The sequence below is a fragment of the Hippocampus comes genome, unplaced genomic scaffold (genome assembly GCF_001891065.2).
Source record: "Hippocampus comes isolate QL1 unplaced genomic scaffold, H_comes_QL1_v1.1 scaffold199, whole genome shotgun sequence".
Taxonomy (NCBI): domain Eukaryota; kingdom Metazoa; phylum Chordata; class Actinopteri; order Syngnathiformes; family Syngnathidae; genus Hippocampus; species Hippocampus comes.
Genome location: NW_017805372.1, coordinates 150,626 through 175,483, shown reverse-complemented (window position 1 = coordinate 175,483; position 24,858 = coordinate 150,626). Strand labels below are relative to the sequence as shown.

At 45.7% G+C, this 24,858-nt stretch overlaps 7 protein-coding genes across 12 annotated transcripts in view; 5 read left to right on the top strand and 2 right to left on the bottom strand.

Annotated features, from left to right (window-relative positions):
• Window positions 1–939, top strand: part of scarb2c (scavenger receptor class B, member 2c) — a 6,376-nt gene extending 5,437 nt beyond the window's left edge. The window contains exon 13 of the mRNA XM_019871960.1: window positions 916–939. Within this exon, the coding sequence (XP_019727519.1) occupies window positions 916–939 (24 nt within the window). The remainder of the gene's footprint in view (window positions 1–915) is intronic.
• On the top strand, window positions 30–2,344 carry LOC109517104 (liver-expressed antimicrobial peptide 2). The gene is made up of 3 exons (XM_019872052.1): window positions 30–1,456; window positions 1,537–1,676; window positions 1,996–2,344. The coding sequence occupies exons 1-3, from the start codon at window positions 1,391–1,393 to the stop codon at window positions 2,027–2,029; spliced, it is 240 nt and encodes a 79-aa protein (XP_019727611.1). The 5' UTR covers window positions 30–1,390; the 3' UTR covers window positions 2,030–2,344.
• A 661-nt stretch (window positions 2,345–3,005) lies between these two features.
• Window positions 3,006–6,475, top strand: LOC109517057 (iporin-like). The gene is made up of 3 exons (XM_019871959.1): window positions 3,006–3,363; window positions 4,729–5,905; window positions 6,245–6,475. The coding sequence occupies exons 2-3, from the start codon at window positions 4,757–4,759 to the stop codon at window positions 6,473–6,475; spliced, it is 1,380 nt and encodes a 459-aa protein (XP_019727518.1). The 5' UTR covers window positions 3,006–3,363; window positions 4,729–4,756.
• A 56-nt stretch (window positions 6,476–6,531) lies between these two features.
• LOC109517060 (iporin-like) lies at window positions 6,532–10,014 on the top strand. 2 transcript variants are annotated; one of them, XM_019871963.1, is made up of 8 exons: window positions 6,532–7,201; window positions 7,895–7,971; window positions 8,089–8,263; window positions 8,333–8,438; window positions 8,516–8,562; window positions 8,640–8,823; window positions 8,941–9,186; window positions 9,543–10,014. In XM_019871963.1, exons 1-8 carry the CDS (start codon window positions 6,595–6,597, stop codon window positions 9,625–9,627), a joined length of 1,527 nt encoding a protein of 508 aa, XP_019727522.1. In that variant the 5' UTR covers window positions 6,532–6,594; the 3' UTR covers window positions 9,628–10,014. The 2 variants fall into 2 exon arrangements, with proteins under 2 accessions (XP_019727522.1, XP_019727523.1); XM_019871964.1 differs by lacking the exon at window positions 9,543–10,014 and having other exon boundaries at window positions 8,640–8,781; window positions 8,970–9,086.
• An 890-nt stretch (window positions 10,015–10,904) lies between these two features.
• Window positions 10,905–13,697, bottom strand: cimip2b (ciliary microtubule inner protein 2B). Its single transcript, XM_019871976.1, has 6 exons — window positions 13,414–13,697; window positions 13,130–13,287; window positions 12,252–12,406; window positions 11,664–11,790; window positions 11,197–11,382; window positions 10,905–11,087 (listed from the first exon to the last, which is right to left on the bottom strand). The coding sequence occupies exons 1-6, from the start codon at window positions 13,467–13,469 to the stop codon at window positions 10,993–10,995; spliced, it is 777 nt and encodes a 258-aa protein (XP_019727535.1). The 5' UTR covers window positions 13,470–13,697; the 3' UTR covers window positions 10,905–10,992.
• Window positions 13,698–14,896: 1,199 nt separating this feature from the next.
• On the top strand, window positions 14,897–20,118 carry LOC109517061 (uncharacterized). Of its 5 annotated transcripts, none has more exons than XM_019871968.1 (7): window positions 14,897–15,641; window positions 16,064–16,138; window positions 18,446–18,574; window positions 18,686–18,848; window positions 18,956–19,041; window positions 19,286–19,374; window positions 19,548–20,118. In XM_019871968.1, exons 1-7 carry the CDS (start codon window positions 15,033–15,035, stop codon window positions 19,645–19,647), a joined length of 1,251 nt encoding a protein of 416 aa, XP_019727527.1. In that variant the 5' UTR covers window positions 14,897–15,032; the 3' UTR covers window positions 19,648–20,118. The 5 variants fall into 5 exon arrangements, with proteins under 5 accessions (XP_019727527.1, XP_019727528.1, XP_019727525.1 ...); XM_019871969.1 differs by having other exon boundaries at window positions 14,898–15,641; window positions 18,959–19,041; XM_019871966.1 differs by having other exon boundaries at window positions 14,898–15,641; window positions 18,686–18,860; window positions 18,956–19,037; window positions 19,282–19,374.
• Window positions 20,119–20,979: 861 nt separating this feature from the next.
• Window positions 20,980–24,858, bottom strand: part of rnf208 (ring finger protein 208) — a 13,064-nt gene continuing 9,185 nt past the window's right edge. The window contains exon 2 of the mRNA XM_019871975.1: window positions 20,980–22,521. Coding sequence (XP_019727534.1) covers window positions 21,075–21,854 — 780 coding nt within the window. The 5' untranslated portion in view covers window positions 21,855–22,521 and the 3' untranslated portion in view covers window positions 20,980–21,074. The remainder of the gene's footprint in view (window positions 22,522–24,858) is intronic.

Here is a 24,858-nt window from a genome sequence, read left to right as displayed (position 1 = left end):
ACCGCCAGCTGCGCCGGTGCACCCCCCCCCCCCCCCCCCGCCACAGACAGGAAGTGACAGGCAGCGCGGCAACACCAGTGTTTTTCACCCAAGAACCTGCACCTTTTGAGGTCTAAGTACAAGTTTGCTTTTGTGTTATTCTCCATTGGCTCAACTTGGCAGTGTTGAACTAATTGAACCTCCAGGCAAAAAAAAAAATTTTTTTTTTTGTTTGTGTTTTTTTACTTGATCCCACTCCCTCCTGACAAATTTCATAACTGCTGTGCTGCAAATTGAGTTCAAGCCTCCAAGCTGCAATACTTGTAAATAATTTTTAATTTGCATTTTATCTGAGAAAATGTCCAGTAAACTGCAGTTCCGTGGGCTCTGAATAACGCAGTATCGCAACACTAACAGTATAAAGGGACGTTTTTGTGTGCTTGCAGTTGTTTTCCACCAATTCCAATACCCCACTACCCACATCATGCTGACAAAAAGCTCAAAACCACGTCGGTTGATGCTAGCCGGCTGCTAGAAATGCCGCCTCCTTTTTTGTGTGACTGTTTTTACCGGCGACATTTTGTCTGGGTAGTACATTAGTGAGTATCTTTTCAAATGGGCTGCATGAATTAAGTTACTGCCTGACACAAGTGATCACAATAACCATTCACCGCTGTCACAACTAATCAATTTTAGTCATCTTGTGAGCTTTGTGCAGTCTCAGATGGAAAAGAGAAATGTGTTTACACGTGGATCACTTTGGCGCATAAATTAGCACCGTGCACACTTAATAGGTCACCTATCAAACCATTTGTCATTTGCCGTCAACCAGATTGCAACAATAAAGTCGTTGTGCTTCACATGTGCATGTTGTCATACGTCGAATCAAATTCATGCTCGTAATTGTGCTCAGTCTGCTTGTGTGCTTTTGTGCAGGGCTCCGTCCGTGTCTTGGCGTAGGAAATTTGTGAAGAAAAATATTTTTTTTGTTGTGACATACAGTCCATGTATATTTACAAAATGCTTTTCACCTATTACCCGAGGTAAGCAAATGCGGAATTCGAGGCGCACACTGCCTCTACAGTGGTTCAAAAACAGGAAATGAGATGGTGTCGCTACCTCTGTTGTCGTGAAGGTGAAAATGTAACTTTTTGTTTTTTTTTTGCTGGTGCATGATTACGTCCCGTCCGGGAGACACACGTGGAGTTGTCCTCAATCCACAGGTTAAAGACTACGTTGCAGTAAATCCTGATAAGTGCACCCGCCTGCTTGTATCTGGCGATCACATTGGTTTCACTTCCAGGCATCTAATAACCCAACTGATCTTTAATGGTAGCTCCTCCTTAACCTAATTCAAGCCTTTTTAATGGAAGCCACACTGATACGGGACATTTAGCTCCATTTGGACACCATGAGGGCACTCGTGCAGAAGGTTGCCGTTTTGTCTCTGCTGATGGCTCTGCTGTGCCGCACGCAGGTAAGTCAACAACCATGGTTCGTAATAGCTGTGTTTGCAAATCATGCTAACTTCATCTTTGGTTATGATGGTGCCGTCAGGTGGATTCGGCACCTGTGCCGGAAGACTGGACCGGCTTGGTCCACCGGACCAAGAGGTCTTTGCTGTGGCGCTGGAACTCCATGAAGCCAGTGGGCGACAGCTGCAGGGATCATATGGAGTGTGCCACGAAATACTGCAGGTACAGTTCAGTCAGGCAAACATGGAGCTTCTGAAATGGTTTGAAAAAGATTCGTTTTAGAGAAGGGCTTAACTCTTTGAGTGGGCCAAATAAAAATGCTCTTTTTCATGATTATTTTTTTTAACTACATAAAAATAACTGTTCATCCCTTTCAAGGGACGCAAGGATGCACTTTCGTCGACATTATTTTTCATTTTGTACACTTTGGGAATCTTGTATTTATTTTTTTCATTGTTTGCTTTTTTTTTTACCTTGTCATATTTTTTGTTTCTGTATATGTTATCACCATTTTTTACTTTTGCCTGTCTTGTCTTTACAGGAGAAACATTTGCTCTTTCTGGAAATTCACCTGAAGAACACAAACAATGCCATCAGGGCGAGTGTCGGCACAACAAGCTGCTTCTTCATGGATCAAATAAACAAAAAAAACAAGTTTGTTTCTTGGTCAAATATAGACACCAGTGCAATGTTTAAGAGCTGTCCTTTTATATATTTGTATTTACATACTGTAAACCATGTCAGCAGATTCCATTCCAAACATTTTTTTTATTTTAACATTAAAAAAATAAGTCTATTGGACTTGGATACAAATTATGCCTTTTTTTGTGACGAGACAGGAAACTGACTTTTTTTAAAATCAGTGATTAAATTGAGTATTTTAACAGAAGGAAAAAACTACAAAATGGACCAAAGCTTTTATGTTGTCCATTATAGTAAATGTAAAAAGGAAAAAGCAGTAGGGACACCTGCATGTTCTGATGTGATCTAATACAAGTTAATAAAATGATAGCCACACCCATTTTGATCGACACTGTTATGCAAGTATTAATGTAAGTTTTACCTGAAATATGGTTCTGATTGTGTTTGTAATTTTAACGTAAGGACAAATGCCCCATTGCATTACACTGTGTAGGTGTACCTAATGATGTGTCCACAGAGCAAACCATAAAAATCTTGTTTCATGCCACTAGGGGGCAGGCTTAGCCAGCTTTTTATTTCGTTTGGGACGTCCATCAACACATGACGATGTGAAAGACTCAACGTATAAACATAAAAAAAAACTTTTATTTTTAAATTAAGTTCTAAAATAGTGTGTCTGACTAACCTTGAATACATTTTTTATTTGCATTTTAAAATGATTTGGGACTATTTTCACGTTCAAAAAAATGGGGGTGTGTTTACCTATACAGTATTTAAAAGATTTTTTTGTGTGATTTGTGATATACAATTAGCGGTAATTATCATATATTATAGTAATTGGTAGTAAATAGTAGCATTACTAGTGGTATTGCTATCTATATATTTTCTAAAAACATGTTTTGAGCGAGCTGTAGCCCTATTTCTGCCCCCTCCCAATGTGTGTCTTGGATACCGCAATTCCTCTTTCCTCATTTGTTGAGAGGCTCGTGACGTCACACGTCCTCCAGCTGACTGACGGTGGTGCCGGATCTTCGTCGCGGGGGTCCGTCCGGACCTTGGTGATGCAGGCTCGGTACCGTTCCATATTCGAATCCTAAACCTCCATCTTAGAATAACCCGGAATGCGCATATGTTTATAAATCGCGTCATTTTGATTTGCATGCAACTAATTTAGGACGGAAGCTGCATTTTGAATACTTGAACAAAGATGCTTACACAAGAAAGTGACCGTGATAGAAGAGGATGGAGATGACTCGTGACTGACTTTGTAAGTGTAAATTATGATTGTTCTACTTTTTTTGTGACGTCGCATTGTTTGTTTGTGTTCCTTCGTGTGTTGTGTCTATCTGTAAGGCACTAAATTGGCATTTACATTTTTTCAATTTTTTAGCTAATTTATTGGACAGCAATATTTGGATTTGTTCTCAATCAAGGGTTGTGCTGATGAGAACTGACCTAATTAATATACACATTATTTATGGCTTTATTTGCAGGACAAAAGTTTCTTCTGTGATCTGATGTGTCAACATCACGCTTCCTTCTCAACGCCGATAAACAGTCAACAGATTATCTTTGTTGTTGTGAATTCTGCCACCGAGCCCGCAGATTAACCCAATTTCTAAACCTCGAATATGTGATCAGGTAGTTATTGACAGTATGGTATTAAATATTAGACTTAATCTTTGGTGCCATGGCAGGGTTGTTGTTTGCTTTTTTTTCGGCTCCTATAAACCATGTCCCGTTAAAGAGAAATATCTCCACATGTTTATATGAATGAGGACCAGACAAGACTTTTTTTTTTTTAATATTTAGAAAAAATTTCCCATCGTCATAAGATTGAACCTATGACCTCACACCAAGTGAGGCGTGCAATTGTCGTTCACGTGACCTGCAAAAGTTGTTTATCCTGTATGCTCTGTTCACCTGCATTTCAGTGTCTTCTAGGTGATTTCTGATTCCGCTGTTATGAAAATGTTTCCGACACTTAGATTGAAAAAAAAAAATGGAATTTTCCTTTATTTAATATTAATAGATATTTCTGTGGGTGTTTCAATGACTGCGTGTGAGTTTTTGCAGTGAGCACGCTTTTCCTCAGAGCAGCGCTGGCGGTGATTGTCTGCAGTGCCGCTGACCTACTTTGGCAGGCTGAGACAAGTGGAAGACGGACGGGGGATGTACGTGGTCGGTTCAGGCTAAGAGCGAAAGGGAGTTTGCTCATTCGACCTGTAGGAGGTGGTCTTACGAAAGCGTCGGATTTCGGATTTGAATTTATTCCAGTGCCATCTTCCTTGGTTGAGATGCTGTATGATTGAAGAGGCATTTGTTTCGACTTCCTGGACCGCTTCTCATGTTGCACGCACAAAACGTTGAGCAACTAAGTGCAGCTCATTGTTGATCTGCATCATCATAACTCAAGTGCGCCGCAGGAAAAAGGGCGAAGGAAAATGCCAAACACATTCTTAGTCTCTGCGATGACTCAGATGAACTCATTCAATGCCGAGGATAAATAAGATCACAAATTCCTCTCCACATAATTGAAACCCGAATTAGCACCAAAGCGGGGCCAGGCTTATTTCAGCATTATTACCGCTATACTCTTCAAAAACGAAACTCCCGTCTTGTATATTTTCAGAATTGATCTTCCGCACCATGAGGACAATATGATTGGCGCATCCAGTGTCTCGGGGGACACCCTGATTGCGTGCCACTTCCCGCTGCTTCCGCTTCCCGCCTGGCAACTTCCCGTTCGAGCCCTGTGCGGCTCGGCCAGGAGGCCGGGCTCCTCCGGTCTGCCCCGGGCGGCGTCCCTCCCAGAGCGAGACGGGATCAACCAGGAGCATCCCATCGCGATTAGTCAGAAGCATTTTTCCAACAGTTTCGCAAGCCTCCACGAAGGCCGAGTGGACGAGGAGGAGGAGGAGGAGGATGGCACCGGTGACTGCGTCTCCGCCTCGTCAGCAGAAGAAAGCAAAAAGGAAGCGGTTCGAGCGAGAGCGAATCAGCGCTGGCACAACTCATTCCTTCCCAATCCGGACCCGGATGAGGACGATGAGGATAGCGACGGAGACAATCTTCACAAATACCGCGAGGATTCATCTTTTGTGTTGCACGGGACTTGCAAGTGGCACAAAAGCGCCGCCAATGACGAGGCGGCCCACGGCAACACGGACTGGGGCCGGGAAGACTTCCTGCAAGCTCGGGGCCCCCTTCTCGGCAGATGTGGCCCCGTGGCAACTGACGGAATGCCCGATCACATCTCCTGCCGCGTCCACAACCGACTCGAATCTACCTCAGAGATGTTCCCCAATAGCCAAGCCGACGACGCCAGCGACTCCTCCTGCGGCAGCTCCGACGGGATCCTGGTGAACTTCTGCACCATGTACGACCACAGCAACAACCCCGCCGTGCCTCGTGACCTCAGCAGCCCGCCGGCTCAGCCATCTCCATCGCCGGAGAGATCGGTGTTCCTCAACCTTCGACCTCTTCCAAGTGAGCGCAGTGACCAAAGTTTGCACAGTCCCCTGCGAGAGGAGCTTCTCAAGGCCGCGTCTTGCTGGTCGCCTCGAGATGGAGACCCAGGCCGCACTCTTCATCCCTTGGAACGTCGACCTCCTCAAGATCTCTCTTCTCCGGAGGCGTCCGACCAAGCTGCCTGTCTCCAGAGCCAAGCCGCACTGCTCACTGGGACTAATCAGACGTACTACAAGCTGGTGAATTGTGATCTTTCGTCCCAGTCGCCCGGCGCGACCTGGTTCAACTTCACCGGCTGCCCCGAGGATGAGAGCATCAGCGGCCCCGAGATCCACTCGGTCAGTCCGAAGACAAGTGGACAAGAGCATATAGGAATGGAAGTAAGGTTGAAATCAAATGTTTGAGCATTTTGATCCATGATTCGAGGTCACAAAAAGTCACGAGTAGCTCAGCAGTATTCACGGGTTAGACTGCAAATTAACGATGGAAAATTGTATTACCTTCAAAAAAAAAAGCTCCGTTTTCATGCAGATCCAGAAACAAAAAGATTTTACTCAAGCATAACAAGTTAAAATCTGATATGATTGAGATTGGACACAAAAAAAAAAAAAAAAAAATGCATCTGAACAAGTTTCATCATGCCAGAACAAAAGCTATTCTCTCTTATTTTGTCTCAGGATCAACAGAGGGACATTTTTCCAGCCCCGGATTTTCTGCTTGCCGACACTTCCGAAGAGAAATCCTCCTCCAGGACGAAAGACCACATTCAGAACCGAGGCCACATGCCGGGTTTTCTTTGCGTCAACCAGAGCTGTGAATGCCTGGCCTCATGCACAACAACTGCCCAACAAAATGTGACATTAAACCAGGAAAAATCTCACCTTGAGAAAGGTAAGGAGAGTGTGTGAGTCTGTATGTATACTTTAAAAACATGAAAGAAAAAAACAGCAGGAAATCCGGCAGCTCCCAAGCAGGCTTCAAGCCGAATCCCAAACTCTCCTTGCTAACTAACCCTTGCTCCATCTTCATGGAAGCTTGTTCCAGCTCCGACACCTGCTCCACTTGCACGCCGAGCCCAGATTGCGCTAACCGCCAAAACACCTGGTTTCAGGCCCGCCGCAGTCCAAGGCCATCCGAAACAAATCCAACTCAGACCAACTCGAAGATCGTTCAGGACACAGCAAGCCCACAAACTGCGACAGAATTGTTTTCGGGCCCCGCCGGCCAGCCCAAGTTTGTTCGGATTCCTACCTACCAGGATCTTATAAGCCTAACAACCCCCAAGGAGAACCGTCCGACCCATGACCAGAGCTTGTTCGAGTCCGTATTTTCAGATTCCGTCACCCAAACCGACGACGACGACGACGACGACCCCTATCAAGCGAATCCTCTCCCACAGAGCCCTCGACCGCAAACCTTTAGTCTAACAGCTGCACTCTCCTCCGTGGTCCCACTTTCCTCTTTGGGCTCCCTGCTCTCCATCGCTACTTCCGGTCGACGGCATCAGCAAACCCTCATCGGCGCCACTGAAAGTCAACTTGACGAACCTCCGCTCCTGAATGAGAGGCCGCCAACGGACCTCTCGCCCGACACCTCTTATGAGTCTCTGTCCATCAGTCATCTCCAGAGGAGAGGTGAAAACGCCACGATAGCGGAGTTTGGAACGGGAATCTGAATGCGGTCACAATTAGCATGAGTCTGACTTGGTTTTTTTTTAGATGGGGGTGGGGGGGGGATATCCGTCGGATGAGGAGCGGGGTAAAAGCACTTTGCTTCAGCGGCTCCTTCAACGCCCTTAAGGGGCTTCCTCTCTCACACATGACCTATTTTTAACTCTCCCTGCACGGGATTGGCTGAGCCATCTGCTCGCTGGCCTATGCCGACGCGCAAAACTGATGCAGTAGGAACCGCACAAATGATTTATGATCCGCATCGCCCTGTTTGTTTTCGGGACCGTTCAAATCCTTCGGTGATTGGAAATTGGAGAAAAAGCAAATCGGCGGACGTCTGTCTGCGGCGTCCGTTGGTTACGGCGCGCCGTCAGCATGCGTCGAGAATTCACCGTGACATTTGCAGGGGGACTGTCCAGCATACGAAAATCTGCCAGTGCAAATAACCCACAGTAGCTACAAACACTGTCACCGTCTCTCAAATACTTCAATGAAAGTGTCAGAATATTTGATATATGATATCGGATTTCTGGTTTTTGGCCACAACATTTGGAACTAGACAGGTCCAAAATTCAAACAAAGCCAAGATGCGATTATGAGGTCTGCCCCCGGAGTGTTTGTAAAATGTGTCGACAGCTTCTTCACCTTTGTGTGCAGGTTTGCTGAGGTCCGTGAGCAGAGCGGTGGACCTCATCATAGCTCATTTTGGCAACAGCAGAGATCCAGAAGAAAAGGTACGTTTGTCGTTGACATCCAAACGCGCGAATACAAATACCCGTCAAGGGTTACCAAAAGTCGATTACCGTGACGCTCGCGTAACATTCTTCTTTGTCAAACCCTTTGCACCACAGATGCGTCTCGGCAACAGCTATCTGAGTGCCATGATGGCCAGTCTGGTCCTGGATCACCTGTGTCCCGCCATCCAGAACATTCTAGAAGACGGCCTCAGAGATCACAAATTAGACATTGTCGTCGGTCAGCGTCGTAACTCCTCCTGGACCGTCGTCGAAGTCTCGACCAAACCTGGTAATTTAAAAGTTCGACTCAGTTCGAATGATTTATCGATCCGAACTTTTCTCGACCTTGACGCGACAGGTCCATCCACCGAGATTCTCTCCAGCCTGGTCCGTCAAATCCTCAAGTGTCCACAGCTCAACAGCCACAGCATGAAGCTGAAGGCCTTCATCATGGGCTTGCTGAAGTGAGTTTGTATCTTTTTATTTGTCGTTCCAATCTTTGAGATGCCACTCACAAAGGGCCCCCTCAACCCTCTTCCAGCTTGAGAACTTTGGAATTCTGGCTCAGTCACCTCCACAGTCAACGAGGTGAGTGCGCCTTTCAAGGTGCCTTGAAAAAGTACCAAAGTCAAAAAGATACGACATCGGTCTCCCCTTGCGCACAGATGTGGTGACTTCCCACTACCACGGTTGGGGCTTCCTGTCCATGTCGCTGGGTCGATGCCGGCCTTTGTTTCAGGAGCTTCTGCTTCTCCTGCAGCCTCTTTCCGTCTTGCCCTTTGAGCTCGACTTGCTGCTGGAGCCCAGGTTGTTACGCAACGGGCAACCGCGTCCTATGGGGGATAGCGTTTCCCCTTCTCCGCTCTTCGCAGGCGTCTCAGGTCGCCGGACCAACGGGGATGTCCGACGTAATCCTCAGAATACAGATTTTAAGGAGAAGAAATGTGAAGCGATGCCGATCAACGGCAGCCAGACGGTTTTCGCTTCTGTTCCAGAATGGAGGAACTGGGGGGAATGTGAGGTGGAAGGGAATTGCCTCGATGTTAGACCGACACTTAATCCGGACTGCGGGAACATGGAGAAAGACAGTCAAACCGCAGCCGATGTTCATGTTGAGAGACCTGTCCAGGGTGGACTGCGCTGGGCCAAACTTTTCGGAGCCGCAAATGTTTCCACCAGACTACAGGCAACTTCGCAGAGTCACGTCAAAGGGTAAGTAAGACCTTGTGCAAGACCTTCAAGTACCGAGATGAATGTCACGGAGAGGATCACGATAGAACTTCAAATTCAAAACAGTTTTTCGTCGAGGCTCGAGGGCAATTCTATTTCGTTTTGATTTGCTTTGCGGGCGGCAAACTGTCTGCAACATCAAACCTTTTTTCAGACAGACATACCAAAGCAGGGATGCAAAGGTGATTGCGGAGCGATACTGTCACCTAGTGGCTTCCTGTAGGAACTGTTTTCAAATTGTGCAGATTTTCCGTTTCTTACACTAAGTTCCGACTATATATTTTTTTTAACCGTCAGTCCTTCCTGATCTAGTTTTCTCCCAATTGTCGTTTCTCCAGATGCCATCGTCCATCACAGTGGCTGCATCTAGACACATCCCACCTTGGATTCCTGACTCAATCCATCAGGTCATTGAAGCCCTGAGGCGGTCAGACTGACAGACCGCCGACAGGCTTTTTCACAAAACGTCTTCCAGCGCGTGCTACAGCTAGGAAACGCAGCGCTCAGCCGTTCTGCCGCACTAGTCACGGAGAACACGAAGAACAAGATTAACAGCTTTGGCAGCCTCACTCATCAAGCATTAGCTGTACTTAAATCCAAAGCTGAGCCAGCTATGAAAAAGTTTGTCATTAAATTTATGTTGTATGTCTTTTGAAATATTTGAAACCAGACGGATGAAGTGACTCATAAGTCATCACATAAATTCAGGTTTTTCTCAGCCTCTGTCAAAACAACAAAAAAAAAAAAACTTCAGTCAGGGATTATGAAGATGTCATGTTCTCTATGAAAACGATCCACTGAAATGGCTTTAAAAAAAACAAAAACAGAGTCAGAATTAGCCAGAATGATGCATCAACGAAACTGATACGCCAACCGAAGCGGTTTAAACTTGTTTCAGTGTCATTTTTCTTTCAACAATTCTCCTTGTCATGGCAGGTCAGTCATCTCATCTGCTCTTTGTGTTGGTGTTGTTTTTGGCGTTGTCACAATAATCCAAACTCAATGTAGACCCAGTCAAACAGAACATGCTAATGCTAACTCAAGCGCTTTAATTCGTAATGCTTTTCTGCTATTAGTATTGTATCCTTGTCACAAAATTCGAATCGTCACATTTAATGTGATATGGTTCAGTTGTTGCTTTAAACGGAATTCATTTCAAGGTACAGTTGGCCATAGTTCGCTCCGTGGAGGAGGTGACGCTAATAATACTAGCCAACGGACTTTGGCTACATTTCAGTGTGACATTTCTGGCAACAGTTTGATTCCTCGTTGTAACATGGCAGTCGTCGAATCTTCTGTTCAGAAGTAGCATAGTAAACTGTAGATCGATTTCAATGTTGAAGTCGTGTGTTTTTGACTGTTTTTAAGATAATTCCGCGCATGTTTTCCCTCCATATTTGCATGACGTTGCATTCATACAGGTGGTACTCCCGTAACTCAAGATCACCTTATCTGGTACTGTATTTACGTTTTTATAGATTAATTCTAAAGGCAGGTTAAGGTTTGGAAATGATCTGATGGAGGTTGATGTGAGTAAATCCTCTGGGATAAACAACAGTAAGCCATATTGTAAAGTGCGTTGTTTTGATCGACTGCTATTAAAAAACGAGTTGCATAAATATATAAATGGAGACTTGCGCAATTGCCTGCGAGAATAAATAGATTGGTGTGACGGGTGAGAAATAATTACAATGTTGGAATGCATCCTTGAATGTCCAAAGACAATCATTTTAATAAAACAGTAGCATATGTAGATTTACGTTCTTGTTATTGAAATCTGTTTTCTTCTCAGTATTTTTGGAGATGGGGTCTCCTTTTGGCACTTTTCTCCATAGCTTTCTTCGAAAGACGGCCAAAGGTGTGCCCGTACATGAATTTGTATCCTGTGGGATGGTTTACGCTAGTTAATAAACTGAGGCCGGACTTTGGGAACCGCCCCCCCGCCCCAACCCCCCCGCTTTATATTAATATGAGACACATTGCAATACACACCAGGGAGATGTCCCGTGAAAGCTGGAACCACGCCCCTGTGGCGTGATGGGTAGCTCTCAAGTACGGATGGCGGTGAACAGTCGCCGCCGCCGTGCTGCCTCCCCAAGTGGACAAGAGCCTCGTTTGTGGCAACGGGGTAACCTTTCCCAATTAGGTAGCGGGATTTCGGCACATGTCCTGTAAAGCCTTCAAAAATAAAAGTCCAAAATCAATTTTTCAAGATGATGTCATCCGATGGGTCCGAACCAAATTTTTCATACGATAAAAAGAGAATACAAATGGCGGAAACTGCCCGACCTGGCCTCATGCGAGTGGACTGAAACCATGAAAAGTGAAGTCTGTTCGCTGCATTGTTATTTGCATCATCCCTCTTTTTATTTTTCCCACCAGAGAAAAACTAAATTTGAACATTTGTGCATATCTTAGCTTAGTTTATTCCAATATTAGCCATCAGCGTCGCATTGTACCTGACATGTAGTACTTGTAGGGGTGGCCATCATCCAACAAATGTGGTTTTGCAATAGGAGTGAAGCTCTTTAAGGGCTTGTAGGATACCACTTGGTCCGAAACTGCGGTTTGGGGCGCTGTTGTCCTCTGGACATAAAAATCAACAACATGCCTTACCAAAACATGACTGGAGAAAAGAAAAAAAAAAGATGAAATACTCACATTTGGGAATCATGCAATAGACATTACAAAGTGTTTCACTTTGAATGTTACTATTTATGTCTCCTTCGCTTTCGGAAGGATGGATGACGTTGCACTGAGCTGAAACTGAGCCCCTCCATTCATAATTCAGCATGCGGGAATTGATTCAAGCACGCCCCGTGCTAAATACAGACTCACTGGACACTTCATTAGGTACACCTGAAGCTACAATCGAATGTAATCCGATACATGAGCTATAGCAACAAAAATCTGCCTTCACAAAGATTCTAATCTGAGTGGTACGTTGTTAAAAAAATGTAAATCGTGTATTTTTTTTAATCTCATTACCGGTAGACTGTAGAATGTCATTTAGTCACAGAATAGAGAGAAAGCAAGGCTTCATGAACCTCTGACTGCGGTTGCGAGTACTTGTCGGCAAGTGATGGATCCGTTGACGCCCGTTGAATATTTGTATACATCTCCTGGTAAAAATCCGAAAATGCTCTCTGGCATGTTTCCGCGTAGCTGCAGGCAATGTAGTTCTGCCTTTTGGGGATGAAACCTACAGGCAAGAAACACGAGCGTGCAAAGTTTGTACGGGTAAAGGCCTTTTTTCTATGAATAAATCAAGAATGCAACATACTGTACACTGTGTATACTAAATCACTCCTTGGCGCTCAAAACATCGCATGGTAGTTTTTGTAATTACAACGGAATCTCTAAAGTTGACAATCAGAATTGAAAATATGTGACCCCAAGCGCCCGCAGGCCCTCAGAGTTGTCCGGATGGCTCAAACTCAGAGCTCCTTTTTCACAGTTGAAAAGAATTTGCGAAACAACATATGCCCTTTCGAAATCTATAACGATCACATTCTGCGGTAACAAGCAGACTGACATTTCGAGCAGCACAAATCAAGCGTCACCTTTTGAACGACGATGTTGTTTTGAAGTGTTCAACTTGCTCTCTCACGTTTGTTTACACGGGGTTCACCTGTGACGTGACTCGCCGTCAATTTAGGACTCTTGTTGTTTTTACCTTAGATTGCATATTAATTTCTGTTTATACTTATATGGAAGTTGGTAAAATATTTCAGCAAAAAATGCCTCAAATACATTTCATGTTTTAAGAAGTTACTTTGGAACACATTACAGGTATTTCTATTTTCAAGAAAACAAAAACATAGACCGCAATTAAGGTGAAATTAAGAGGCTGTGCACAATCCTGAGCAAGTTAACTGATTAATAGTAAATAATGTGGTTGGTTGCATGTGTGGGTGGGAGATACCGGTGTAACCAGGCATGATCCGGCCGGCGTGCCTCTCGGGGATGCTTCCGAGGGTCCCATCAGCACCCGTGTGCGGGAGCGGGTGAAGCAACTCGGCCATCAGCTGCCCGTACGATTTGCCTATTTTGAACTTTAGCTGTGGACGATAACCTGAGTAGCTAAAGACAGACACCCCCCCACCCCCACATTAAAAAAAAAAAAAGCCCTGGTAGGATCCATCTGTGCCATAACTGTAATTCTTGCCCGAAAATGACATACGGATATGCTTGGAGCAATGTACTCACCCTGGCATATAATGTGGATCACGCTCCAACAAAACGGTGCTGAGTTCTGTCTCCATATTGGTCCTCTGAGAGGCACCAGCGGGTCACCTGCACTGTTGTTGGCTGGTTGCTCAGGTGTTGGCTTGCTTGGTTGCTACACACAATAGCCAACAAACTAAACAGGGTGATGACCCCGAGGCTTCCTCTTTCAAATAGTGGCGTTGTAAAATGATGGAAATACATAGCGGGAATCGGCAAAACATTTAATTTCGTCGTCTCGGTTTGCTAGTTAATCAATTTACTCCCGAGTCGTGTTTGGCATTGAAAGAAACGCGAGATGGTCTGCATTTAATGTGCAACAGCGGTCTCTAGTGGTAGATAGTTGAAAATGTATTGGAATGGATGACACGCAGTTGGCTTGGCGAAGCATCTGTTCGAACCACAAGGCTCGCTGCTACCATCGATTTTAATTAAAAAATTATATTGTTTATTTTTTAAAATAATTTTTATGATATTTATATAATAATATTTTTATATATTAAAAAATAATAAATCAAATAATTAAAAGGCATTCACGTCTTGAGAGGCAAGGTAACTAGATGACGCCGGTTACTCAAATTGTTAAGAAAAGGGGAAAATTAAATTGGAATGTTTATCTTCCTTAAATTCTACTTTGTCTATTTTCATGTGAATGTGTTTGGAAAGGAGATTACAAAATAAAATCCAGTTTGTAAAACAGTCACATGCATTGTAAAAATCTACAGTGTGAGGAAAACTCGCACGTTTGCTTTTGTGCAATAGTGATTCTGAAAAGATTTGCGTGTGTGTGTGTGTGTGCGTGTGCGTGTGCGTGTGCGGGTGTGTGTGTGTGCGTGTGTGTTTGAGGTAGACAGCTCAGATCATATCAGCACATTGCAATGTCCATTCTACACATTCCTTCTGTGGTACAGATCGTCACCGCTGTTGTGAAATCCGGATTTGAGCTCCTTAGGCATTCAGTGACAGCAAGAATGATCATGCAAATGAGTCACATTGATAACCTGGGTCAAATGCTTTGTAAAAATTCCACACATTTCCCACCAGGCTTAAAAAAAAAAAAAAAAAAGTACAGTAAGCATCCGCCAAATATGTTTTCGACAGAATCTTTATGTGCATGCAAATTAATTCGGAAGATGTCAATTGCTCGAACCAGAAAAAAAAAAACAACACACACACACACACACATGCACACAAGGTAAGAGAGCATTTGCAAACTCAGTTATATGAATCATTTCTGTGGAGTTTTGCCTCATATGACAAAAGTGTTAATAATATTGACCCTGTTGTTATGTAGTGCATTTTAAAAACCGGGTCATGTCATACCTTGCGTGTTTCACAGGTACACGCAAGTCCCAAAAGGAGCTTAGGGGAACTGGCTGCAGCGGAGTCATTGTTTTCCGATGGGAGCGACAGCCAGGCGCGAGCGTGAGGCACGACGGCCAATGCGGAGAAGGCGTGGTGACGAAGGCGCGGGGGCGGACCGGAGTGGGATGTTTTGAATTCTACCTGAGCAAGTCACCTCAAGAAGGCTCTCGAGAGTGGATCCTCGCTCAACGTTCTTGTTGCAGTTGGATTGTGAAGTGCCACCAAAGCCAGGGTGAATGAATCTGTACAGGAGTTTTGGGAACCTAATGGAGGCCTGGGTGGCCGAGCAACATCCGGACCCCGAGTTGCTGGAGGATATTTCCAAAGATTCCCCTTCACGTTCTTCGCATTCTTATTCCGCCTTGGAGAAAAATGTGCGGACAGAATCGGTGGACTCCGGAGTGGAGACAGCCAGCACTGACACTTTCTTTCCCACCTCGTCATTGTCCATGGATATGGCAGAGACGGATTCTTTTGCATCCGGGCCAGGGAATGACAACCACATCCCATTTTCGTCAGACGGATCCGCTTCGTTGCCCCCTTATTTGTCACCGCCTGCCCTCTCCCAGCCTACAAACCTCAGAAGAGTTCAGGGATCCGTAGTCTTTAACCAAAAACTCAGACAAGCTCTCCAGAGATCAGAGTCCCGGCAAGTTCCTGAGCCGCACGCAATTGATCAACGTGATCATACCGCTTCTCGACGCAGAACCTCCATTCTGAGGTCGGAGAGTTTCGGCTCATGGGAGACCGCCAGGCCGTCGGTTCCAGCCTGGCAGATATCGGGCGTGAGAAAACAAATCCTGTCTTCCGGAAGAAAGATGGGACCAATGCAGTTGAAATCGGAGGTGAGGTTGGGTTAGGGTCCCGGGTTTGGCATTGGGATTGGGGTCTGGATTAGGGCCTAGGGTTATGGTAGGAGGGGTTACAGTTAGGAGTTTTTGTCTGGGTTTGGAATTAGGGACTAATGTTTGGTTGGGGTTCTGTTCCGGCCGGAGGTTTAGGGTTTGGATTTGGCTCTAGCATTAGCGATGCAGTTAGCTTGAAGGTTAGCCGTTGTCGGATGCCAGCAGCCGTTTGAAGATGACATAAATCCTACAGCAACATGCTGAGTCTTGTTCCGCTTGTAAAGGGAAAAGTGACAGAAAGGGGCAGACGGGGGTCGTACCCTCCGGACTTTCTTCCGAGCTCTCTTCACACCGCATACATGCCATTATTCACTCTGCACCGCCGTCAGTGGCGGCCTGACCCAAATATCTCTCTGCTGCAGGATGTCAGAAACCAGTCTGCCGACATGACTTCGCACCCGCAGGCAGTAGAAGTAATGGAAGGGAAAATTCAGCAGGTAGTCTCTTTCCTTTTGAAGTGTTTGTGAGTTAATTAATCAATCAATCAATCAATCATGGTGTAAACTCCGTCATTCCTCCCCTGAATCTTCTTCTTCCATTGACCAGTATGTCCTCCATCCATTTTCCGTCACGTTGAGACCACACTCGCTCACTTTTGGTGAGAGGCACCCTGGATTCGCCAGCGGTTAATCACAGGGGAATTTTATGCTTCCAATCGCGGCCGGATTGACAAGGCAGGTCTTCAGGGTTCCATTCCTGTGCCTGTGCCAGAATGCAAATTTGTACATAAGAGAAGAGCATGCCGCAGTCTTTCACTTACATGCGAACGAACAAGTCACGTCATTGCGAAAGTCAATATTGGTGGTAACTGAGCACGCCTTCTTGTGCTGCATGACACGCCAAACTCTTCCATCCATATGTCACTTCTCGGGACTTGCTTTGTGCACTGGCGCACTCTCACGTTCAAACAGGAAGGGTGTACATGTATCCGCAAACTGTTCGCGCAAGGTTGCTAGGATGATACTGTCCAAAACGTGCGCGTTGAAGCATTCAGAGTTCCTTTCACTGGAACACAGGCACTGCGATGCCGGTTCTTTCCAAACAATTTATTTGCGCACCGCAGCGGTCTGTAATTTCCGCTAACGGAAACCAGTTCTCATCTCGCTCCAATGATTCAACTCCCACATTAGCTATGTAAACCGTCCATGCTAGCGATGGTTGCGCAATTGCACAGCACTGCTGCAGGTCCCCGCGGTTCGATATCCAGCTCGGAATATCCAAAACTGGTTCGCATGTTCTCTACACGCCTGTGTGGATTTTATGATTGGACTTGACCACGGTGCTGTTAGAACCTTTGGGTTTCGTCCTTTGGCACGGCACCGTTAAACACACAAGCAAAGGCCAATGTAGAAGAAATCAATGACCTTCACTCTACCGGGCAATGTTGTCACTGGTTTCCCGTACTTACTTGGGATGGTAGAAGCTGTTAGGGCTGAAAAGAAGGAACCAAAAATTAACCTTTTAGTCAATTTCCTCTTGCTGTAGGTTTAATAATAGTCCTGCATGTCACAGTCTGAACGGCACAATTAATCACACTGTTTATTCACAACGCCCTTTCGGAGCCGACTTTGTTCTCAGGCATTCACTTGATGAATCTGCAAGTTCAGAGGCAAGTGCCTGAGCTCTGAACGACACGGCACAATTTAGTTTCCAGTCATTTACAAACTCTTTAATTAGATTTAATTAAATCGTTCTTGTTGTTGAGTTGAAACACTGGGGCAGGTACACTGAGATTTTGAAGAAGGGAAAAAGTGTGATGCTATCAGTCAGGCTAAACAGGTTACAAATAACATTGCACGCTCCTTGTCAGAATGGCAGAGAACAACATCCAAGAGCTTTGAAATGTAGTTCTTAGAAAAGCGCTCAAGTCCAATAACATTTAAAGGAGTGTACACACGTGCCATTTTTTCCCGATATTTTAACCAAACAATAGATGTGAGAGATCTCAACTCGGAAGGAAAAAAAAATTAAAATGGCATGTGTGCTCTTACAGTATTTGGCGTACCACAGATGACCGACACATTTTTTTTTTTTAAAGAATTCAAAGAAAGTAGAACAATAAATACAAGTCGTTGCATGTTCTGTTTGGATGGATCCCCCCCCCCACCACCACACCCCCCCCCCTTAATGTATACTGTAATTAGTTACACTTAACTTCATCAACCTCTGACAACAGCGAAACCACACATTGGCCACAAGTCGCTCTCTGTATGTCAGACAAACAATAAAATGCACCAAGTTGGCCGATTAGCATATTAGCGTAAGCTAGCAACCAATGTTAGCAAACGTCCTTTCAAAATTTCTGAGCAACAGTGACACTTGAAAACTGGAAACTCTGTCCAAGCTCCTTCTCAGAATTTGCGTTGAAGTGCTTGGCAGTTCTTCGTATGTCATTCACGGTAACTTCCGGTTGGCCCGACGGCGCCTACCAGGAGTTCACGTGCCACTAAACACGGTCGCGCTGTGTGCATTTTCGCCAAACGCTAATGGAAAGCATCTTTTCTTCCCGTTATCATCCTCAACTAAAAATACACGGACACCAATTTCAAAATGTTTTCATTTCATTATTATTTTGAGACATTCTTCTGATGTTTTGTTGGTGAGTGTTAAGGGCGGTGCGGCTTTCACGAGCTAAATTTGTTGCTAGCTGTGAAATGCAACCAATATCCAACAATGAGTTATTCATTGTGTGTTTTTTTAATTTTTTTATTTTTGTGACCTTCCTGTCTTGTGCTGCATTTCAGGCCCCCCCTGAGGTGTTCTCCACGGGCCTGAGTCCCGGGCTCAGGTACTTGGAGCAGGTGTGTCAAAAATGGGAGGACGTCGCAAAGCAGCAGCTTGTCAATGGTGGCAGCAATGTGGACAGGGCTCGGGTAATCGCACACAAATACACACGCGCACATGCTGCATTATTTTTTTTTCAAGGTTTCTTCACATGGATGCCATCCTGATTACTAATAACGTCCTTCCCCTCATCTTGTCAGGCTTCCAGCAGCTGTCAATCATTAGAGCAGACACATGAGCCTCTCACTTTTTACAAGGTTCGGCTGGAGAGCCTTTCCGACAAGGACAAACAGCTCAAGGAAATTCCGGAATATTTTCGACAGAGATCAGCTTCCGAAACGACCGTGTCGTCAACACAGCCACGTGAGTTTTCAGGTTGGTGTGAAATATTCCGGAACAGCAGAACATGGGCGTGTTTCAATAATGTGTTTGACTTTTGTGATTTATTGACTTCTGTGTTTATTTTTAAGCAGGAAAGTTTAAGCCTGGCTCCAGAGGGCAGCAGTCGAGTACATTCAACCTACGTGACAAGGAGGCTCAGAGCAATAAAATGCAGGTAAAATTTGACTGTGTTACTATCTACCAAGTAACCGCTATCACAATTAAAACAAAACAAAAAAAAACTATACATCATATTTATCACTAAAGTTGGTGATAAATATGTTCTGTATTTTTTATGGTAATGCTACATATACACACAAGCCTTATTCTTAATATTTTGTGCTTTATTGAGTTTGTTGTTCTCTCTCTCTCTCTCTCTCTCTCTCTCTCTCTCTCTCTCTCTCTCTCCCTCCCCAAAGGGCGACTTTGCTAATGTAAGCACCAAGAACAGGAAGATCAAGTTGTTGTCTCTGAAGAAGGACGAGCCCAGTCTTCAAAATACAAATAGGTGAGCTGGAAATATGGTTGACCAAGTCAGTTCTGAAGCGTGCCAGCGCCATATGGTGCATGGCGATGCAGGGACTGCTCCAAATTGACATCCGGCCACCCTACCGACTGCTTCCTGTCGTCTCCGTCGCCGCTCTGTTCAATGTGCTCTTGTTATTGTTGTTTTTATCCCAGCCAACCAATGCAGTCCTTTGAAAGGAACGCCGCCCGGCGACAACTCAGCCAACTGTTCAGGAGGAGATGGAAAACTCTTCCCGTTCATACCACACATTGACCAGGCAGGAAAAGTAACAATACATTTAGCTGTAGACATCTGAAGATAATGTAAGTTATTATAAATGTGCAAATTTGTCAGTATTTTGTTTCCTCTATGGCTGTAATATGCAATACCTTTCACTGCAAATATTTTATTTTAATGTGTAAAAAGTCATAAAACAGATGCAATATTTACAGAATATATACCAAGATATACTATATATACATATATCTATATTTTTTTAAATTGTGTACATTAGAAACCCACCACACTTTCCTGCGATGTGAAGTCAGCTCTGCAGTTACTACAGGTAGACAAAAGCATTGAGACCGATGCCACTGATTCTCAAGCCTTTTGTTCATATGGGCGAATGAGCTTTTTCGTTAAAATATAAAAACAATAATAATAACTGTAAAACTGTGATGTGCTGGTGAAAACCTGCTCATTAAGTACAGCCTGTCAATAAACGTTTTTGGGTGTCTGTCATTACATTATGTGCAATTATATGATTATTTCAAGGGGAAGTCAAGCCAAATATTTTCTTGACCTGATATGTTCTATGCACCCTCGCGAGTCTAAACATGGCATTCTGATTAATATTACGTTGGTGTAATATAAATGAAGCAGCAAAATCCACCTATTTTTGTCCATCTCAGAAGGCGGCCATTTTGCCACTCGCCGTCGACTGAAAATGACATCACAGTGCCGTAGAGCTCAGCTAGTGAACATCACGTGACCGAAGCCAGAAACCAGGTGAGTGGCAAAATGGCCGCCCACCCCCTGGGATTTATAAAAACGGGTGGATTTTTTTTTTTTCTTAATTCATTTTAGTTCATCAAAATACCGTGTTTGGGTCAGAATAGCGTACAGTACAGTCGCGCCCTACATCACAGATTTTGACCTATTGTGTGTGGGTCCGTAACGTACTCCCCACAATAAACAGTCACTATACGCCGCTGTCATCGATAGATGTAAGCACACAAATGTGCCGTGGTGTCGAGGTTGGAAACCACTGCCCTGGTCGTGAAAAGATATCCATGAGCAACAAGAGTTTTGTCATTAATTTAATCTTTATTCACCTTGATGGGGGTGGGGGGAGAGAGGTACTCGACTCCCCCTGGCATTCCCATGAAAAGAGATGACAAACACATCCAACCAAACGAGAGAGGGTGAACAGGATTCCAGTCCATACGTAAAATACATATATTAACTATTTATCGAACCGTCTGCAACCAGTAGTCCCACACAGTATCCATCTGTGCTATTAAATATATAGCGATAAGTCATCTGTGGAGGGGTTATTGACAGTGTGTGTGTGTGTGTGTGTGTGTGTGTGTGTGTGTGTGTGTGTGTGTGTGTGTGTGTATACACGTGAGGGTAAGGGGGAGAGCTTATAGTCGACAAAGGTGTGGCTGAGCAGCGTTTACGCGGCGCCCGCATTTTGTCTACATGATGCCGCAGGAGGACAACGGGTTGGCGATGTGGCAGGTGCAGGCCGACTGGCAGTACTGGCGCACAGTCTGGTAGCAGCTGCGGTCGACGTCTCCGCCCCACTGCACGGGCCCGTTGGGGTCGGCGGGCAGCCGGCTCAGGATGCTGGTGTTGATGGCGAGCGCCGCCAGGCCGTAATCGGTAAACAGCACGGTCTCGCGGCGGCAGGTGGGGCAGGAGATGAATTTGTACTTGGGGCACGACTCGTAAAGGATCTGCAGGCACTCCTCGCACACCGAGTGCAGGCAGGACAAGATGCGAGGGCGCTTGCCGGCGAAGTTGTAGGTGTGGCCGCAGGTGGGGCAGTCCAGGGGCTCGCAGGGCACGGGGGGCCCCGAAGAGGTCGAGGACGATGACGAGGACGTGGAGGAGGAGCGCAGCACGTACTGATTGACGATGACGTCCTCCATCTTGTAGTGGAACTGGTGGTAGCAGATCTCGTTGGCACTGGTTTTGCGCTGCGCTAAGAAGCTCTGCTCCCTGCGGACGACGACGGGGGTCTGCGGGGACGGCATGGGCCTGGGGGTCGCCACCGTCACGTCCAGCTTCAGGTCGCTGCAGGCCTGGTTGACGATGATCTCCCCCTCGCCGCCGCCGTCCCACGCTACCCTGGGGGGCGGGGCGAAGCGAGGCTGGGTGACGGGCACCGTGCACTCTCTGGGGAACTTCTCGGACTGGATGATCTTGACCGTGTCCATTGGGATGGTGACGGGCTGACGCCTCAGGCAAGACATTTGGATTTCGGAAGTGGACGCAAAGAGGCTCGAAAGGGGGAGTGGGACACCCTTGCCTGGTTCTAGGCAAGAGAACTCGGTCGTGTTGCGATGTTAAAGTCAGCCATTAGAGGGCACATGTGGACGAAGCGCTGCCTCCATGTTGCCTTGAGAGACCCCGCCCCCGACCCTGATGAAGGCTCCTGTCAGCCTGAATCCTTGGGAGGGCTTGCTGGGTTGAAGAGTTGAGCCAGAGCACCTTAATTCAAAGCTTAAGAAGAAACAGTCCAGCTTCCTTGACCGGTGTTGGCCACTTTACCTATTAAAATAACATGATATTCACACAGTTAGCACCAAGCGATCACATTAGATGCACGCACGCGACAGGTTGGCGGATGGTTGCATTCACGGGGCAGAACGATCCAATTCCAAGTGTCTCCAAGTGAATTCGGTGTCGGGCCAAGTGAAACTTTATATTGTGCTCTGCCCAATTCACTCAGCAGACCCCCCCCCCCCCCCCCCGGTCGATCCCGTCTTTGTTGACAAGATGGCGGCCAACGATTTAAGGGGAGGCGTCCTTTGAGATTTCAAACGGATGAGGCGATAACAGTCTAAAAGTGTGGGCCTCTGTTTGTCTCCCTCTCTCGGTGGTGAGAAAGCGTCCTCCAGACAGCTTTGGCGTGTCGACCTGTGAAAACAGAACACAGGAGACGGTTTGCTCAGGCGCGTGTTCGCATGGACGCGTTGCCGGTCGTCAACAGGAATGCGGTCCTTTTGCCTGTTTTTGTGATCCATATCTGTGCCGAAGGACACAAACCATCGCTGGTGGTTGTTCTCCGTTGAGATTGTGCCGACAGCTGCGGTGAAAACAGTGTTGCGTTTTGTAGCATCCGTAACAAGAGGACTCGTTTCCTTTCGAAGTCCCTCGCCCCTTACGCTACACCAGGGGTGTCAAACTCATTTTTGTCGTGGGCCACTTTGGAGTTTCATCGTCCCTCGGAGGCCCGAATTAATATTTCATCATCCCATAGTATTACTTGTACACAACGAATTGATGGATGACAAATTTTGAAATCAGTCAATTATTTGTTTGTTGTTTGTTCACTTATAATTCAAGTGAGTGTAACCAGGTTCAGAAAAGTATTGCAAAATGTCAATGTTATTTATTACACATGGAAATTTGACATTTCAGTACAGATTTTAGAAAGGATCATGGAAGTTAACACACATGGTCTGCTTTCGCGGACCACATAAAATGACGTGGCGGGCCAGATCTGGCCCCCGGGGCCTTGAGTTTGACACCTGTGCCCTACCCCCGTCCTACTATTCAACTGAACTACTTTAAAGGTTCCGACATTGCATTTGGGTGAGAGAATTGAAGCATGAGCGCTATAGTTGCCCTGGTATATCCCCGACAACACTGATTGCATTTCAAAAGCAAAGGATGCCCACTTCCTGTATCTGTAAAGAAAATGTCCGGTATGCATGGGCCAGTCACGCAGTCATTTGTTTTCGAGGACAGGATGTGAGTGATACTGTGACATTGCACTTTACTGTGCTTTATATAGTATTGTGAAACCGGGCGAGTGTCAATCTGGTGACAAACGAAACACTTTGGCTTGAGTCCAGCTGTGAGGTTCGACTTTTTAGTGTGACTCAGCGATTAAGTTTCTTGGAGGATTTTGTGTGTGACTTAGTTAGGGCAACAGATTTTGCTTTGCCGTTTCACACCGCATCTAGTTTTCACTGTGGGGCACTGCACAAGGTCAAAGGCACCGTGGCGCGAGCTTGCCCAAATTTGGAAATGGTTGCTTCGCGGCCTACCAGGAAGTAGCCTGGAGGCTCTTACCGCTGCTTTGGACGTGATGTACACCTTTATGTCGTTACTCCGGTGCCGCAAAGTTCGGGATACCGGATGCTGTATTTCGTATGACTTCCTCCATTTTGTCCACGCTGTTTACGATATTGACTTCCCCCCGTAAAAGGCAGCGTTGCAACAGCTCGTGTAAAGTACAAACAGATGTCGTCCGAGAGCAGGTGACCGTGACGGACACGCTTGCTCGCTTCCCTCTCCGTCAACACTCCGTCATCCACGGAGCTCTCAACAGCATGAGAACGGATTGTCGGGATTTCTGTACTACGTGTGGGTTCAAGAACATCAAGCATGTGGGTGAGCCTTTTTTTTTTTTTTTTTTCCCAACAAAACAAAGAGACAACGAAGAGGCCGGACAACACCTTGGTCCTTTATTTTGTGCACAGTGACGATTCACTGAGAGGAAATCAGCGGGCAGAGATGACCTACATGGTGAGTGAAGAAGAAGGAAAACGGCGGCACAGCGCAGCAGGTTTCTATTTCTGGTTTGTGTATGCATGCACACATTAGCGCTTCCTGCGCCCCTCCCCTGCGCATCCTCAACAGCCTTCGCTCTCACATGATGCCGCGGCCATATTAGACTTCTGTGTGTCTCTCCCATCACCCCCCCTCGGCTCTCACTGTGGACATGTGACACTTTCCTCAAAATAGCCCGTCTGCTCCTCCGCCCCTTTCGCACGCATTTGATAAGGTGCAGGCATTGGGCGGCAAGATATGCATTTGAATGCACCATCGTGATGGATGACCTTCGAGGGCAGGTGCAAAAAGGTGATCAGTTTGGGGGAATGAGGAACATTCTTAAATAATGATTCCCTTAAAATGTATTGCACCTCATGTTTACATAAAAGCAATTCTTAAAGGCACAAATGTGTTGAACTTAAAAGTTAAATACAACTGAATTGTACTGTACTTGAGCTGTTATGCTTTCACGAGGGGTCACCTACATTTGGCCTGTCAATCACTGCCATACTGATTTGATGGGGATGGATTTCAGAGATTCGGTCCAGACTGATTGATGAATTTAAAATGCGCCAGCCATGCCTGTCGTGTCTTTTGCAAAGCTGAAATAGTTCATTTGTCTGAAGACTACAAAATCACATTGACATTAAAAATAGAAAGGAATGATATCACACTCGATTTTTTTTTTTTTTT